This window comes from Pseudophryne corroboree, chromosome 3 (genome assembly GCF_028390025.1).
Source record: "Pseudophryne corroboree isolate aPseCor3 chromosome 3, aPseCor3.hap2, whole genome shotgun sequence".
Lineage (NCBI taxonomy): Eukaryota > Metazoa > Chordata > Amphibia > Anura > Myobatrachidae > Pseudophryne > Pseudophryne corroboree.
Genome location: NC_086446.1, coordinates 109,074,470 through 109,093,031, shown reverse-complemented (window position 1 = coordinate 109,093,031; position 18,562 = coordinate 109,074,470). Strand labels below are relative to the sequence as shown.

The 18,562-nt window shown below is 46.9% G+C and overlaps 1 protein-coding gene across 1 annotated transcript in view; it reads right to left on the bottom strand.

Annotated features, from left to right (window-relative positions):
• Positions 1–400: 400 nt before the first annotated feature.
• LOC135054932 (cobalamin binding intrinsic factor-like) overlaps positions 401–18,562 on the bottom strand; it is a 36,197-nt gene continuing 18,035 nt past the window's right edge. Inside the window, exons 6-9 of the mRNA XM_063958425.1 lie at positions 13,296–13,482; positions 8,458–8,602; positions 6,950–7,068; positions 401–1,500 (exon numbers count right to left, since the gene is read on the bottom strand). Of these exons, the coding sequence (XP_063814495.1) occupies positions 1,439–1,500; positions 6,950–7,068; positions 8,458–8,602; positions 13,296–13,482 (513 nt within the window). The 3' untranslated portion in view covers positions 401–1,438. The remainder of the gene's footprint in view (positions 1,501–6,949; positions 7,069–8,457; positions 8,603–13,295; positions 13,483–18,562) is intronic.

The window sequence follows — 18,562 nt, the reverse complement described above, 5'->3', positions numbered from 1 at the left end:
CTAGTTCCCTTCACAGCGGGGAACCAGCAGGACCATGCAGAGGACACAGCGGGCAGCAGGGGGCACAGCAGTAGCGGATCTTGCCATGGTGCGGCGCCCTCCGGATGGCGCCGGCGCCCTCTGGAAGGCGGCGCCCCGGGCAAAAGTCCTGTTTGCCCGTGGCAAGATCCGCTACTGGCAGTAACATAGGCGTTACCAGTAAACTATATCATCAGATTGGCTATATCGCATTTGCAGGATGGTATCGGGCTTAGGGTGGTGACGATCAGAAAACAGGACAGCGGCATCCTGATGTTCAGGATCCCGACACCTGGAAGGCAAGTATGCTAACCCTCCTCTTCTACCCCCCTAATCCTTACCCTTCCTTCCCGCAGCCTGACCCAAACCCTCCCACCCTCCCTGCAGTCTAAACCTAACCCTCCCACACCCGCAGCCTAACCATAACCCGCCTTCGCTGCATTAGGGATTCGTGTCAGCATTTTGATCCATGTCGGGATCTCAGCATCAGCATTCCGACCGGTGTTGGTATTCCGAGTTCATTAAGAGGAACAACGTATGGACACAATTGAAACTGCATAGCAAGCAGTCTGAGTTCCATTAGAGATATCTGGAGAAATTACATTTGAATGAACCAATCACCATTGTTCATTTGATATACCTATGAGGTAAGACAAAAAGGTGCAGGTGTGCTAAGGGGGACATTTACTAAGCAGTGATAAGAGCGGAGAAGTGAGCCAGTGGAGAAGTGGCCCCATCAACCAATCAGCAGCTCTGTATAATTTAATAGTATGCAAACTATAGATATTACTTCAGTGCTGAATGGTTGCCATGGGCAACTTCTCCACTGGCTTACTTCTCCGCTCTTATCACTGCTTAGTAAATGCCCCCCTAAGTCTTGTACCAACCAATCAGCTCATTAGTATCATTTTTAAACCCGGCTTGTAACATGACAGTCAGGAGCTGATTGGTTGGTACTTTATCTCTCTTCACTTTATCTCTCTCCAAGGCTTACTACGTTTGCCCCTTAACTTAATATAGATGGGTTTGATCCTCCTGAGACCAACAAATGGGACTGATATATTAACAATAGCCTCTGCTATAATAACTATAAGACAATAAAAATGATTTCCAAATCAATTGCAGGGTATCATTTATACAGATGAATCAAGTTTCTGTTCGATGTTAGTAAGTCTAGTAACGAATATAATATTTTGACACATTATTATGTGATATTTGCATTTAAGCACATAGTTGAAGGGAACTTCAGGTAACTATAGACAAAAAATCTACATTATGCTATTTACTATAAAGCTAGACCTGAGTACAGTGTCCAAGAGCAACAGAAATAGCCTGAAGGCTCCAAAATCATGGTGTTCCTGGGCCAAAAGTATCTGAATATATAATATAAATTATGTACATGATGAACTGTACACGATGATTAGTATTTGCTGAAGATAGCCAAAATATGCTCCTTGTTGTGTACCTTGTAGGTCCCAACACCTGTGAATACAATAATATATAAATTACAAAAAGCATTGGAGGTCATTAACACATAATTGCCTGCTTTTGTAAACGCATTTCAGGTAGATCGTGAATGCAACACCTATGAGCGCGGTATGAAAGTGGATATGCCAGGCGAGGGGGCCCGTGTGCACCCACGGGTGGGCCCCCTCCTCTGTATCGCGCTGTAGACTCCGGCATTGTGCCGGAGTCTACTGCGCATGCGCAGGTCTCCGGAAACATGGCACCCGCCTTGATCCGGAGACCAATTTGGCTACCACGCATGTGTGGTGGCCATTTTGGCGGCGATTTCTGCCGCGATTGCAGGTCCCGGCGCTGGACTCTGAAAAAGTAAGTGTTAAAATGGGTGCAATGGGTGCGGTGTGGGCCCCCCCCTGGACCCAAGGGCCCGTGTGCGCTGCACCCATTGCACCCATTATAGAAACGCCAATGGGACATGCAGTGGTCTGCCTGAGCATTGTTACTCAGTAATATTTACTTATTTACAAAAACACATTGATACGTTCACGTCTTGTTCATGTATTGAGTTCTACTAGCACGTGGTTCCATACAAGTGGCCGTGAAAAAACTTATTTGAGAGTGCATGTTGCCATAGGGATCATTGTGCCTTATAATCAATGCAGGGGAATGATCCCATGTGAATCAATACACAGTATCTCTGATTTATTGTTTATTTCCAAGAATATAACAGCTACATAATGGGGGTAATGCTGGGTACACACTGGCCGATATATCATGGGTCCATCGGCCAGTGTGTACCAGCGAGAGGTCTGTGACCTCCGTCGTTCACAGACCTATCGCGTCGGCCCTGCTGCACAGACGACGCCCATTAGATATATTGGCACATCGCTGTGTGTGTACAGCCGTAGTGAGCGTCACCTTCTATGGGCAGGGCTATGCAAATCATCCTCCACGTGAGAGCAGCAGCAGCAGCAGCCTGGCTTCGGCGTGGGACAGAGCTGACAGAATCCACAGGAGGTGAGTATCGCGATCCACAGCACAGCCGCGGGAAGGGGGGGCAGAAACACTGCTGTAATCAACAGCGGGGGACAGGTTTCAGCCAGAGCTGTGAGCCATACGGGGGGTCGGGCAGGTGGGATACGGGAATCAGCTAATGTGACCTGTGTGTGGAGAGGGGGGTGCAATGTCACCAGGAGCTCTGACCATGTGCGGGGGGGCAGGGGGGTGCCGGTGTCAGTCTCAGCTGTGACCTGGGGGAAGGGGTGCATGTGTCAGCTGGAGCTGGGACCACGTGGGGGTTGCAGATTCCAGCTGTAGCTGTGACCAGCTGTGCACAGAGTGTGTGTGCTGGTGGGGGGGAGCTATGTACGAGTATTTGATTGTGGGGGGAGGGGGGGAGGCGGTACAGGTATGTGGTTGTAGGGGGGGAGGCGGTACAGGTATGTGGTTGCGGGTAGGGAAGCGGTACAGGTATGTGGTTGCAAGGTGGAGGCGGTACTGGTATGTGGTTGCAGGGGGGAGGCGGTACAGGTATGGGATTGACAGAGGGGCGAGGCAGTACAGGTATGTGATTGCAGGGGGGGATGCGGAACAGGTATGTGATTGACAGAGGGGGTAGGCATTCAGGGCACCGCTAGGACCTTCACCATGCAGGGTCAGTATACATTGTACAAGCTAGGACCACCATAATGCAAGGACAGTACATCCTGCTAGGACTGCCACTGTGCAAGTATAGTGTATCCGTTGTACGTGAAAAATGCAGCCGCCGGAATCCCGACAAGGTGCACAGCACAGTAATCCCCTCTGATTATTTCTGGGGCCGCCGGATAGGTAAACTGCGGCGGTGGAGGGTTTTGTTTAGGCTGCTGGGGGAGGGGGGTAGGTTTAGTCTGTGGGAAGTGAGAGTTAGGGTCAAGGGACCATGGGGGGAAGGTAAGTATATGTACCTTCTCCCTGTTGGGATGCCGTGGCCAGTATTCTGACCGCCGGCATTTCGACCCCATCCCCATTGTACTGCTATGATGCCTATCGTGTAAGGACAATACCAGATGATGGGACACTTGCCCTGCAGTGATGATACCTACTGTAATGTTGGGTTACAATACCAGCAAGAGAGAGACAGGGAGAAGGAAGGAAGGAGCGAGAGAGAGAGACAGTGGGAAACAAAGAAAATGAGACAGTGGGAGATGGAGGTAGAGAGAGACAGGGAGAAGGAAGGAGCGAGAGAGAGACAGTGGGAGACGAAGGGAGCGAGACAGTGGGAGATGGGGGTAGCAAGAGAGAGACAGAGGGAGAAGGAGCAAGAGAGACAGTGGAAGAAAACAAAACAGGAAAAAAGCCTGTCTCCTTTTCCTGTGTGCTCTTTAGAAGGCCAGCCCATTATGTAAATTTCAGGCACATTTCATGACAACGATATGCCAGTGTGTACGGAGGAAAGATTTATTGGCCAGTGTTCTCAACAACAGATATATCTGCAGATGGCAGTGGTGGTTGGTCAGTGTGTATCATCAGCAGATATATCTGCCAGTGTGTACCCAGCTTTAGGTGCAGTCAGGGAGATTGCTAGACTCTTTAGGGAGTCAGGGAGATTGCTACTATTTAAGGGAGTCTCCCTGATATTCAGGGAGGGTTGGCAAGTATGAATTAATGATAGGCCACTATAATACTACATCTTATGATCTATTGCTTTCACTCTCTACACATACTAAAATGAATGCCTGGCACACATAGCTATATTCTAATGGGCAAAGCTGAGTCTGCAAATCCTGTATGAGCCCACCAATTTTTTTATTTATTTGGGAAGGGGGGGTGCATCTCTATTTGATTAAAGTGTAGGCTTTATATCACCATTGCCACCAGGATAGTAAGCTTATTTAGACCGGATAAAGCAGACACTCGGGAGCGCAGTTGTAATAAATAATTTAAATTAAAGAATCACCATTTTATGTATCAAATATATCAAACAATAAGCTGTATTGTCTGTATTGGACATTACCCCTTGATGTCATAACGCTCACTGGGTCTGTATTCGTCATTCCAATGGAAAAAAAAAATACAACGCTGAATAAGAGAATTATGATAAAGGAGAATAATGCCAGCAATCGTGGTCCCTGGCATTTTAAGAGAGGAGAGGGCCTGTATACAAACCTCGTGCAGGCCCTTTCCTCTCTGGCATGAGAAGGTCTCCGGGAACATGGCACCCATGCCTTCTTCCAGGTGAGATCTCTATTGCACACGCATAAATCACCATGAAAATGGCCACTGCACCATTTTTCCAGTGATTTTTGGTCAACAGCGATGGCCGTTGTGGGACTCCAGAGGGGTAAGTATAACTTTATGGGTGCAGGGTGTGCGGTGCGGCCCCCTGGACTTTTTAGGGGGACCAATCAAGAACATTTTAACTTTAAAATGTTTCAAACACTGCCGGAATAATGACAGGAACTGATAGGTTGGTACTTTATCTCTCTCCACTTTATCTCTCTCTATGCTTTGATACATCTCCCACTTAGTCTTATCACACATTTGAAAGAAAAAAAGTTTCCTCAGGCCAAGCAATTCTAACCAGTAACCGCATTGGGAAGTCCTTGGGCTGTGTCGTAATATCTGAGCTGGCCTGTCTTGCCAGCATTGCCCGTTTTTTTACTTCCAAATTAGAAAATCCCATTTAACTGCTAAACCGGTATTGCTGGTGCTTAACAGTCTCAAGTAGGGGGAAATAAACATGCAGTGTTGGGCCTGTGTAGGAAATAGTTGGTGCACGTCTGTCCCTGGACTCTTGAACTCAGTACTAGTTGGAAAACTGTGCAGCTATCTGCAAGGCAATTACTTAATTGCAGCGTAAAATCTTCCATTAAGGGGCTGTGTGCCTGGATGTGTGCAGGTATGCCTAGATTTCCACAGATGAGCAGAAGTATCAACTGGCTGATGGAGAAGTAATGCATAGTACATGTACAGACATGCACAGTTGAAGAGAGATGTCATTGAAGTGCTATAAAGTGGTGTAGAGGGTTTATTTTTAGTGACCTTCCTTACTTTGAGCTGTTGTGAGCAGCCCAACCTTGCCCCAAAGCCCAACAGAGCCCATTCTGCATCTGCAGCTAAGGCGATAGCCAGAGCTGCAACCACAGCCTAAGATGTGTGAGACACAGGGGTCTATTCATGAAGCAGTGATAAGAGTGGAGAAAGCCAGTGGAGAAGTTGCCCATGGAAACCAATCAGCATTGAAGTAACATTTTTAATTTGCATACTAAACAATTATATGGAGCAGCTGATTGGTTGCCATGGGCAACTTCTCCACTGGCCCTCTTTCCCACTCATTTCACTGCTTCATGAATAGACCCCACAGTGACAAGTAGGAAGCTATAAGGCCATGCAGTAACTTTTTCCCCATCCATAAAATTTTACAGGTAGAGTCGTTTGTGTGTTCCGGCGTACTCCACCTTCCCTATCGCCACCACCACCATCCAAACTCCAAGGGCAGCCCAAATACTTTGTGCCAACTATGGGGGTAATTCCAAGTTGATCACAGCAGGATTTTTGATAGCAATTGGGCAAAACCATGTGCACTGCAGGGGGGGGGCAGATATAACATGTGCAGAGAGAGTTAGATTTGGGTGGGTTATTTTATTTCTGTGCAGGGTAAATACTGGCTGCTTTATTTTTACACTGCAAATTAGATTGCAGATTGAACACAACCCACCCAAATCTAACTCTCTCTGCACATGTTATATCTGCCTCCCCTGCAGTGCACATGGTTTTGCCCAATTGCTATCAAAAATCCTGCTGCGATCAACTTGGAATTACCCCCTATATTCTTACAGGGCCCTATGTAGGGTGCTTCATTAAAGTGTTCTATTGAGTCCATTATCAGACTTGTTAATCCATCATTTTTTCTTAAGCTTCTCAACTTCTACAGCCACAGTAATATTCTTTTCAGTTCTACCTCAACACTGCCCAAATCTTACCACTGTCCTGATAATAATCCACCATATCTGTGTGCACATTGTACTTTCTACAGATATGCCCAAAATGAAATGATTAAAAAAAGTTAAATAATGTATAATCACATATCCACTTTGGAATAATCTCTAGTTCTAACTAGCATACCGCTTGTCGGGATCCCAGCTGTCACTATACCGACGCTGGGATCCCGACGGGGCACCATACAGGCGCCGGTATACTGGCGAGGTAGGTGATTCCCCCTCTATGGATGTCCACGACACATATGCTCGCCATCGAGCCCGCAAGGGTCTTCATTGCGCTCGCCCCCTGCCGGCATTCTATAGCTCGGGATGCTGATGTCGGGATACATTCGGCATCCCGGGTGATGGTTTATCATACCGAGCCCCAATATACAGTAGCTGCCCGTCAGTGGTCCCCCAGTGGAATGACCCCTTTTTTTTAATAAATAACTGATTTGACAGAAGATATACGTAAAATGATCACACAGGCTACCAAGTCTACAGACCTTCCTGTAATGGTGTCTCATTGCTGAAAAACTGCCAATATGTCTTGTCGTTGTCGCTTCCCCCCAGTTTGTTAATGGTTGTCACAAACGGGCCCCAAGAAGAGTTCTCTGTGTCAAAACTGAAGCAAAGAATGACAATTATTATCACTGAGATGAAACACAATGATCATAGCAATATACAGCAGTAAGTAAGGACATTAGTATATTCTGATACATATTAATGACCTGTAGCTTCTCTGCATCTGAGAAGCAGCCATTCTCACATCATCTACCACTGCTGATTCCACTAGTAATTAGTCCACCCGGCAGTGTTAGTGCGCATACATTAACTGCCATAGGGGACGCAGGAAGGAGGGGACAGAGGACCCTTTTCCCATAGAAAAGGGCGGGGCTGCAGGAAGCAACGCCATTTGGAACTATGCATAGGTGCCAAAAGCCAAACTCCAAAAAACTTTCAGCTTTCCGAGTTTGCTGGATACAGGACGTCCACACATTGGCATCACAAGGAGGGTGCGGCCTTCACCCAGGTGTCACCCGCCGAGGGGTGACACCAAAGTTCCAGCTCCTGCTCAGCGACAGAAGCCGGGTGGTAACTGTAACATTACGTGCAGCAACCCGTCTCCAGTCACTTGTAGAAGCCAGCACTTCAGACATGCCAGCCTCTGGGGGCAGCCCGCATCTCCCGGACCCCCGGAGTGACAAAAAAAAGAGGATCAGGATGCTTAGCCACGCCCCTCCCATGAAGCCCTGCCCCACGAAGCCACGTCCCTCTTGCGGCTGCCACCACATCAGGTATAGGATAGGTGAGTGACGCATCTGCGTCCACATTGGGTTCCCTAATAACGAATTGTTCCATTACTTAAAACATGTGGAAACTAGTGTTTTGCTTGTGTAACATACCCACAAGTGATGAAGAATAGGCCTCCAAGTCACTGACTTTAATACATAAACTGCCTTATTAGCAGCAGTGCATACATTAGTGTTTTGCACTTATTTCACCAGCCTACGTGGTGAACAGAAAACCCCAGCAGAGCTATTTATTATGATCTTAGCTGCTGATGTATACAGCCCCATACAGGCAACTTTGAGAAAAGTCTTTATAAAGACCACCAGGCAGCAAACACTAGTCTCTATATACTGTACATGCCACATATTGTTATCCCAAGTAATGCAACCTACTAACGTTTGTTCCATCCTAAAGCACATTGAACCACTCTGTCCACACAATTGTCAAATGCATTGCAGGCTTAGGTGGCTTGTGCAGAGACATGTTTCCTTAGCTCATAAATCTGCCACACTGTTATAATTATTTACGCCCTAGTACTTATCCATAGTAATTACAGCTCGACATACAGCAATTCCTTCCTTTAGCACTGAATCTGCCACTAGAACACCACTGATCCCATTTAAGCAGAGGATATTCTACAGCACGAACAAGCTGGCTGAGAACTTCCCATATGCTCCTGTATCAACAGTCTGTGATCCGGCTCTAAGCTGTGATCCCTTACCTGAAATCCTTCGGGTTAATCTCAGCTGCCTTCTCCATAACCTGCAGCAGAGTAGATCCATTATTCACAAGCACAGTAATAGAGTATTTAAAAGGATTCCCAGTCAGGTCATTATAGATGGTGTAATCCACAGTGATCAAGGAAGCTATACAGAAGAAGGAGACAAAACCAAAAGATATTGTAGGTACTCTAGTGTCAGATGGCTGAAGAAGCGTTACCATGAAAAGTAGCCATAGCTGGTAGATGAATATAGATAAGCAGAGAGTGCAACACAGAGGACAGCACAGAAAATATGACGGATATGCTATTTGAAAAATGAAGAAAACACAAAAGAGTTTAGTAAATAAATTTCATTAAAGACGTCACCAAGGATATAACAGGATATAGTGGGTTTTAGTCTCCTGAACTATGCCACAGACCAAACATAGGACCTAGCACACAAAGCACATTATAATTGTGTCCCCTGTCCATCCGTTACACACTCACCTGCTTCTCCCTGTCCTGCGGAGTATTGCACACAGAGCAGGCATGCCACGCAGAGCAGATACACTGACATGTTTCCTGACAGACTGCACAGAAACGCTCTGAATGTGGGTTGCCTTCTTCTATATATACCCACAAAGCAACCCAATCAGTAATCGTTTCTCTGTAATGCACTAAAGCAACACGTCGCTCTATCTCTAACCTTTACCTTTCCACTGATCAAATAGCAGGCACTCTGTGGGCCTGTTCTCTTGTATAGATTCCACTGTGTATACTGTGCTGTCTGATTGAAGTCCCCCATCTTCCCAGTCCTATAGACTGGACGCTGGCAAGCAGGGCCCTCTTACCTCATTGTCTGCTTGTTAATACAGAGTCTTATTTTAGACTGGACCCTCCTACGGTTGAGTTTCCTACTAATGCTCCAAATGTACTTTATAGGTCAGTGTTGATAAGGAACTTTGGCATGCTAAGTGGAATCAGGGTCACCCCTCTCCTTACTAATCAGAGTTGGAGTGGAAAGCGGATATTCTGGATTTTTGTTTTCTTTTTTTTCCATTGCGACAGGATGGAGGTGACTTTTAGATCTTTGACAAGGATGCCTGGTGCATCGAAACACGTTGGTGAAGTGACCTAGGGGTGAGTTATATTTTCCATCATTTTTGTCTCACATGGTCCAGAGGAGGAGAAAGTCCCAGGATTCCACCTTCTCATATACTGGTGACTTTGTGACTATGACATTCAGACCATATAAACTGGTATTTTATATACTTCCCAATCTTTTTGTTTTGTTCTGCTATACATAATAAATGAGTTGTTTTTAATCCCCATTGTGAGACTTCCATACATTGCGGGGCTGAAGATTAAGGTAGTGTGACATGGAAAAGAAACCTTTATGTGGATATGCCGGCTTACATGTAATCAATATGTAAGCATTGTTTTTTATAAACTATTACACGTGGTGTCATCTATACAGCCTCAGTGGGAAGCACGTCTGGTGGACAGAATTTGCCTATAAAAACACTGACTCCCTCTATATTCACTGGATGCTGATAACCATGAACTGTGTATAACAATATTACACTATTGTGTTTTAATTTGTTTTCTCGCATGTGTCTTGGATCTATATATGACATTACATGAGTCCTGTGGACACCTGCTAATAAGTATATTTTTTGTCCTTGTGAACATCAGACTTAGTGCATTGTATGTCAGTATTCTTGTATTTAGTGGACTTTAGATCCACCATCCACCAAGCCTGGGAAGCCTATAGGCATTGGCATATCTATAATGGGTGCAGGGTGTTCGGTGCACTTGCCCCTATCGCACGCCTTGCACCATTATAATTATACTCACTCTCTGGAGTCCCGTTGTGGCCGGAGCTGCATACAGAAATCACCAAGAAAATGGCAAGGTAGCCATTTTCCCAGTGATTTGTGCATGTGCAGTTAATACATCATCGGGAACATGGCACCGAGTCCTGCACATGCACAGTAGACAAGTCTACAGCGCTGCAGATGCTGCCAGAAAGGAGAGGGCTCACACAGAGCCTGCACATGGGCCCTCCCTTAGGGGCCTATTTATCACCATCCGCATCCAGGATGCGGATGACAGGTGATAAAATCGCCCCAACTCGCACTGCGATAATTGACTGCATCGCAGGGATGTATCAATTATCGCATGCAGGGACAGAGCTTGCGGTCAAGCTCTGTCCCTGCAATGATACTCCGCAGCAGCATCGGGGTATTTTTCAGAACAAATACCCCGATGTCCTGCTGCACATGCGCTGCCCCCGCCGACATCGCCGCCGCCCAGTCGACCCCCCCTGTTGCGACTACCACTGCGCGCCGCAGACCTTCCCCCCCAGAAGATCAATATACTCACCAGTCCAAGGAGCCGGTCCGCGCTGTTCGTGCTGGGCTGCCCGGTGCCGGATCCTGTGCGCTGCGGTGACCTCCGGTGCTGTAAAGTGCGCCGCCACTTTGCAGCGTCACTTTACTGCACCGGGGTCACTTTGCAGCACATGGGGGACCCGGCGCCCGGCAGCGCTCACCGGAGCAGCGGACACCGGCTCCCTGGACTGGTGAGTATGGGGGGGTTTTTTCGTTTGTTTTTTCTTTTGTTTTTTTACACTGTGATCAGCTTGTGTGTCCATCGGACACACATAGCTGATCACTCTGCCGGGTCCCTGCTCATCTTTCTCTGCCAGGGGCAGAGAAAGCTGGGCAAATGCCACATTATCGCAGTGCTGCCCTGTGAACTCACCAGCCTGAGTTTATCACAGGGCACACTGCGGTATTTTTCACATTTTATGTTTTTTTGTAAATTCGCCCACATCACATTTCCCATTGTAAGTATGGGGAATGGGATGTGGGTTACTAAAAAAAAGGGAATTAAAGGGTTTGGAGCTGTTTTTCATGAAAACTGCTCCAAATGCCCTTTAATACATTCAGGTGATACTAAAATAATGTGAAAAAGGGTGTTTCACATTATTTTAGTAAAAATAATTCTAATAAATAGACCTCTTAATCTGTCCCTGCTTATAGGCATTCATTAAACACCCCACCACCATGTGTTTTGGGGGGTTATTTTTCCTGGAAAAAGTTCAACAAGTTTTTTTCTAGTGTTGGCTGCTTCCTTGAATATGGAGAAGACTTCTTCAGGACACTTGGGATTTTATATGCACACACAGTTTCATATATCCCAACTGTCCCGATTTTCCCACAGGTCACACCCTCTTTGGCGCCGTGAGGGTCCCAATTTGCCTCCCGTGGATGTTGGGAGGTATGCAGTTTGTAGAATGTGAAACACAAAATTTTTTTGACTAAACATCATGATTGCACAAAGGGGGAGATGTATTGTCTTGGCACAGATTGTGCGAGAATTTCTCTTCCTGCTTCGCCTCTTTACCAAGGCAAAGTAGATGCAGTAGCGACGAGCTATATTAACATCTCAGATACCGGAGTGGAAGAGTGAAAACTCCCCCCTCCGGCAATCCCTGTCAAATCCCACAGCACACCAGCCTAGTGCTGCTGCGCTGTGACTTTCCTCCCAGCCGGCTCCAATGGGCATGTTCCAGATCTCCCATGCAGCTTGGAGCCCGGCAGCCGCAGCAGCCACTACAGTAGATGTATGAACTGCCGATATGGGGGAGAAGCGGTATCAGCGCACGTTATATACGCCGACACTGCTTCTCCCCCATGTATGAATGCGGAGAAGTGCGTGAAATGCACATCCTCCAACATGACCCACTCCATTAGGTACAAAATGCTCTGTTCCTGGACTTTCTTGCCAGTGGCAGTTATGGAGGTGGGGCTGCAGCACAGTCCAAAATTCAAATAGGGGAGCCACACCAACTGCCAGTGAGTCCTGGCCGGCTATGTCTGGCAGTGTTTGGGGTGGCAGTTGGTGTGGCTCCCCTATTTGAATTTTGAACTATACTGCAGCTCCACCTCCGGAGCCACCACTTAAAGTCCAGGAACAGAGCATATTGTACCTAATAAAATGGGTCATGTTGGAGGGTATGGAAATGACAGGGGCGATATGCATGGCAATATATGAATGGTCAGTTGCACCGAACGCTCCAACACCTGCAGCTATCGTTGCCCAGTCACCACATCAGGGAAAGCTCTATCCCTGGCTGCGGCGGCCAGGAGGTCCTCCATAGAGACTCAGGGGCAGATTTATTAAGCATGGTGAAGTGATAAAGTGGAAGATGATAACGCTCCAGCCAGTCAGCTCCTGTCATTTTTCAAACCCAGCCTGTAACATGGAAGTTAGAAGCTGATTGGTTGGTGCGTTATCACATTCCACTTTATCACTTCACCAGGCTTAATAAATCTGCCCCTCAGCGACCTGCAAGAGGAAGCATGCATGTGAGATGGAGACTTGTTGGCGGTATTGTGCGGTGGGGACTAAGTGGGAACTACAGTGTAGAAAAGGACTAGTGGGAAAGCGCACATCACCAGACAGGTGATTTAAAGCTCTCCCACATCGGCTGCAACAAGTACAATACATTCCGACGATATGTGGTCCCGCTTCACCGCAATCCGTTGGTGGAGTGGGTCATATATACATGACGGCCGAAACATGAACAATAATACATTTACCCCAAGATTCACTAAACAGACAACATACTGTAGTGTAAACTAAAGATAGCAAATGCAAAAAGGAATATAACATTACAGGCCATGCACTGAATAACACGTTTTTGTTTTTCTTAAGAAACATCTACGTGCTCTGTGCTATAACCAACTTTCCTGAGATCAGATTCCCAGCCTTGCATGGCACCATAGTAACATCTCAGATAGTCTGCCCCTGGTACCATGTGTGTGTGTGTGTGTAAGGAAGGCTCTCACCATTGTCAGCTGGGCACGGCATCCCTTTCACGGAAAGATAACTTTTACCCCAGAGGAGGGGCAGGACCTGCGCAGCAGATATGGGAATGGAGAATTTCCCCTCTGGTATCAGGTCTATGACTGTACTTATTGTTCTGGAACAATTCCAGGAGGATACGGAGTAGTAAGGCTGGGCAGCTGTCAGAGCCTAGAAAAACAGTAACATTTACCATATTAATATGCAAAACATATAATAATGATCATTACACATCACTACACCATCTGAGATCTGTTAGAATGTGTTGACAGATATTTTGATTGCTATATTATAATAAAATTAGAGATGAGCGCCTGAAATTTTTCGGGTTTTGTGTTTTGGTTTTGGGTTCGGTTCCGCGGCCGTGTTTTGGGTTCGAACGCGTTTTGGCAAAACCTCACCGAATTTTTTTTGTCGGATTCGGGTGTGTTTTGGATTCGGGTGTTTTTTTCCAAAAACACTAAAAAACAGCTTAAATCATAGAATTTGGGGGTCATTTTGATCCCAAAGTATTATTAACCTCAAAAACCATAATTTACACTCATTTTCAGTCTATTCTGAATACCTCACACCTCACAATATTATTTTTAGTCCTAAAATTTGCACCGAGGTCGCTGTGTGAGTAAGATAAGCGACCCTAGTGGCCGACACAAACACCGGGCCCATCTAGGAGTGGCACTGCAGTGTCACGCAGGATGTCCCTTCCAAAAAACCCTCCCCAAACAGCACATGACGCAAAGAAAAAAAGAGGCGCAATGAGGTAGCTGACTGTGTGAGTAAGATTAGCGACCCTAGTGGCCGACACAAACACCGGGCCCATCTAGGAGTGGCACTGCAGTGTCACGCAGGATGTCCCTTCCAAAAAACCCTCCCCAATCAGCACATGATGCAAAGAAAAAGAAAAGAAAAAAGAGGTGCAAGATGGAATTGTCCTTGGGCCCTCCCACCCACCCTTATGTTGTATAAACAAAACAGGACATGCACACTTTAACCAACCCATCATTTCAGTGACAGGGTCTGCCACACGACTGTGACTGATATGACGGGTTGGTTTGGACCCCCCCCAAAAAAGAAGCAATTAATCTCTCCTTGCACAAACTGGCTCTACAGAGGCAAGATGTCCACCTCATCTTCACCCTCCGATATATCACCGTGTACATCCCCCTCCTCACAGATTATCAATTCGTCCCCACTGGAATCCACCATCTCAGCTCCCTGTGTACTTTGTGGAGGCAATTGCTGCTGGTCAATGTCTCCGCGGAGGAATTGATTATAATTCATTTTAATGAACATCATCTTCTCCACATTTTCTGGATGTAACCTCGTACGCCGATTGCTGACAAGGTGAGCGGCGGCACTAAACACTCTTTCGGAGTACACACTTGTGGGAGGGCAACTTAGGTAGAATAAAGCCAGTTTGTGCAAGGGCCTCCAAATTGCCTCTTTTTCCTGCCAGTATAAGTACGGACTGTGTGACGTGCCTACTTGGATGCGGTCACTCATATAATCCTCCACCATTCTATCAATGTTGAGAGAATCATATGCAGTGACAGTAGACGACATGTCCGTAATCGTTGTCAGGTCCTTCAGTCCGGACCAGATGTCAGCATCAGCAGTCGCTCCAGACTGCCCTGCATCACCGCCAGCGGGTGGGCTCGGAATTCTGAGCCTTTTCCTCGCACCCCCAGTTGCGGGAGAATGTGAAGGAGGAGATGTTGACAGGTCGCGTTCCGCTTGACTTGACAATTTTGTCACCAGCAGGTCTTTCAACCCCAGCAGACCTGTGTCTGCCGGAAAGAGAGATCCAAGGTAGGCTTTAAATCTAGGATCGAGCACGGTGGCCAAAATGTAGTGCTCTGATTTCAACAGATTGACCACCCGTGAATCCTTGTTAAGCGAATTAAGGGCTGCATCCACAAGTCCCACATGCCTAGCGGAATCGCTCCCTTTTAGCTCCTCCTTCAATGCCTCCAGCTTCTTCTGCAAAAGCCTGATGAGGGGAATGACCTGACTCAGGCTGGCAGTATCTGAACTGACTTCACGTGTGGCAAGTTCAAAGGGCATCAGAACCTTGCACAACGTTGAAATCATTCTCCACTGCACTTGAGACAGGTGCATTCCACCTACTATATCGTGCTCAATTGTATAGGCTTGAATGGCCTTTTGCTGCTCCTCCAACCTCTGAAGCATATAGAGGGTTGAATTCCACCTCGTTACCACTTCTTGCTTCAGATGATGGCAGGGCAGGTTCAGTAGTTTTTGGTGGTGCTCCAGTCTTCTGTACGTGGTGCCTGTACGCCGAAAGTGTCCCGCAATTTTTCTGGCCACCGACAGCATCTCTTGCACGCCCCTGTCGTTTTTTTAAAAATTCTGCACCACCAAATTCAAGGTATGTGCAAAACATGGGACGTGCTGGAATTTGCCCATATTTAATGCACACACAATATTGCTGGCGTTGTCCGATGCCACAAATCCACAGGAGAGTCCAATTGGGGTAAGCCATTCCGCGATGATCTTCCTCAGTTGCCGTAAGAGGTTTTCAGCTGTGTGCGTATTCTGGAAAGCGGTGATACAAAGCGTAGCCTGCCTAGGAAAGAGTTGGCGTTTGCGAGATGCTGCTACTGGTGCCGCCGCTGCTGTTCTTGCGGCGGGAGTCCATACATCTACCCAGTGGGCTGTCACAGTCATATAGTCCTGACCCTGCCCTGCTCCACTTGTCCACATGTCCGTGGTTAAGTGGACATTGGGTACAACTGCATTTTTTAGGACACTGGTGAGTCTTTTTCTGACGTCCGTGTACATTCTCGGTATCGCCTGCCTAGAGAAGTGGAACCTAGATGGTATTTGGTAACGGGGGCACACTGCCTCAATAAATTGTCTAGTTCCCTGTGAACTAACGGCGGATACCGGACGCACGTCTAACACCAACATAGTTGTCAAGGACTCAGTTATCCGCTTTGCAGTAGGATGACTGCTGTGATATTTCATCTTCCTCGCAAAGGACTGTTGAACAGTCAATTGCTTACTGGAAGTAGTACAAGTGGGCTTACGACTTCCCCTCTGGGATGACCATCGACTCCCAGCGGCAACAACAGCAGCGCCAGCAGCAGTAGGCGTTACACGCAAGGATGCATCGGAGGAATCCCAGGCAGGAGAGGACTCGTCAGAATTGCCAGTGACATGGCCTGCAGGACTATTGGCATTCCTGGGGAAGGAGGAAATTGACACTGAGGGAGTTGGTGGGGTGGTTTGCGTGAGCTTGGTTACAAGAGGAAGGGATTTACTGGTCAGTGGACTGCTTCCGCTGTCACCCAAAGTTTTTGAACTTGTCACTGACTTATTATGAATGCGCTGCAGGTGACGTATAAGGGAGGATGTTCCGAGGTGGTTAACGTCCTTACCCCTACTTATTACAGCTTGACAAAGGGAACACACGGCTTGACACCTGTTGTCCGCATTTCTGGTGAAATACCTCCACACCGAAGAGCTGATTTTTTTGGTATTTTCACCTGGCATGTCAACGGCCATATTCCTCCCACGGACAACAGGTGTCTCCCCGGGTGCCTGACTTAAACAAACCACCTCACCATCAGAATCCTCCTGGTCAATTTCCTCCCCAGCGCCAGCAACACCCATATCCTCCTCATCCTGGTGTACTTCAACACTGACATCTTCAATCTGACTATCAGGAACTGGACTGCGGGTGCTCCTTCCAGCACTTGCAGGGGGCTGCAAATGGTGGAAGGCGCATGCTCTTCACGTCCAGTGTTGGGAAGGTCAGGCATCGCAACCGACACAATTGGACTCTCCTTGTGGATTTGGGATTTCAAAGAACGCACAGTTCTTTGCGGTGCTTTTGCCAGCTTGAGTCTTTTCAGTTTTCTAGCGAGAGGCTGAGTGCTTCCATCCTCATGTGAAGCTGAACCACTAGCCATGAACATAGGCCAGGGCCTCAGCCGTTCCTTGCCACTCCGTGTGGTAAATGGCATATTGGCAAGTTTACGCTTCTCCTCCGACAATTTTATTTTAGGTTTTGGAGTCCTTTTTTTACTGATATTTGGTGTTTTGGTTTTGACATGCTCTGTACTATGCCATTGGGCATCGGCCTTGGCAGACGACGTTGCTGGCATTTCATCGTCTCGGCCATGACTAGTGGCAGCAGCTTCAGCACGAGGTGGAAGTGGATCTTGATCTTTCCCTAATTTTGGAACCTCAACATTTTTGTTCTCCATATTTTAATAGGCACAACTAAAAGGCACCTCAGGTAAACAATGGAGATGGATGGATTGGATACTAGTATACAATTATGGACGGGCTGCCGAGTGCCGACACAGAGGTAGCCACAGCCGTGAATTACCGCACTGTACTGTGTCTGCTGCTAATATATAGACTGGTTGATAAAGAGATAGTATACTCGTAACTAGTATGTATGTATAAAGAAAGAAAAAAAAAACCACGGTTAGGTGGTATATACAATTATGGACGGGCTGCCGAGTGCCGACACAGAGGTAGCCACAGCCGTGAACTACCGCACTGTACTGTGTCTGCTGCTAATATATAGACTGGTTGATAAAGAGATAGTATACTCGTAACTAGTATGTATGTATAAAGAAAGAAAAAAAAACCACGGTTAGGTGGTATATACAATTATGGACGGGCTGCCGAGTGCCGACACAGAGGTAGCCACAGCCGTGAACTACCGCACTGTACTGTGTCTGCTGCTAATATAGACTGGTTGATAAAGAGATAGTATACTCGTAACTAGTATGTATGTATAAAGAATGAAAAAAAAACCACGGTTAGGTGGTATATACAATTATGGACGGGCTGCCGAGTGCCGACACAGAGGTAGCCACAGCCGTGAACTACCGCACTGTACTGTGTCTGCTGCTAATATATAGACTGGTTGATAAAGAGATAGTATACTCGTAACTAGTATGTATGTATAAAGAAAGAAAAAAAAACCACGGTTAGGTGGTATATACAATTATGGACGGGCTGCCGAGTGCCGACACAGAGGTAGCCACAGCCGTGAACTACCGCACTGTACTGTGTCTGCTGCTAATATATAGACTGGTTGATAAAGAGATAGTATACTCGTAACTAGTATGTATGTATAAAGAAAGAAAAAAAAAACACGGTTAGGTGGTATATACAATTATGGACGGGCTGCCGAGTGCCGACACAGAGGTAGCCACAGCCGTGAACTACCGCACTGTACTGTGTCTGCTGCTAATATATAGACTGGTTG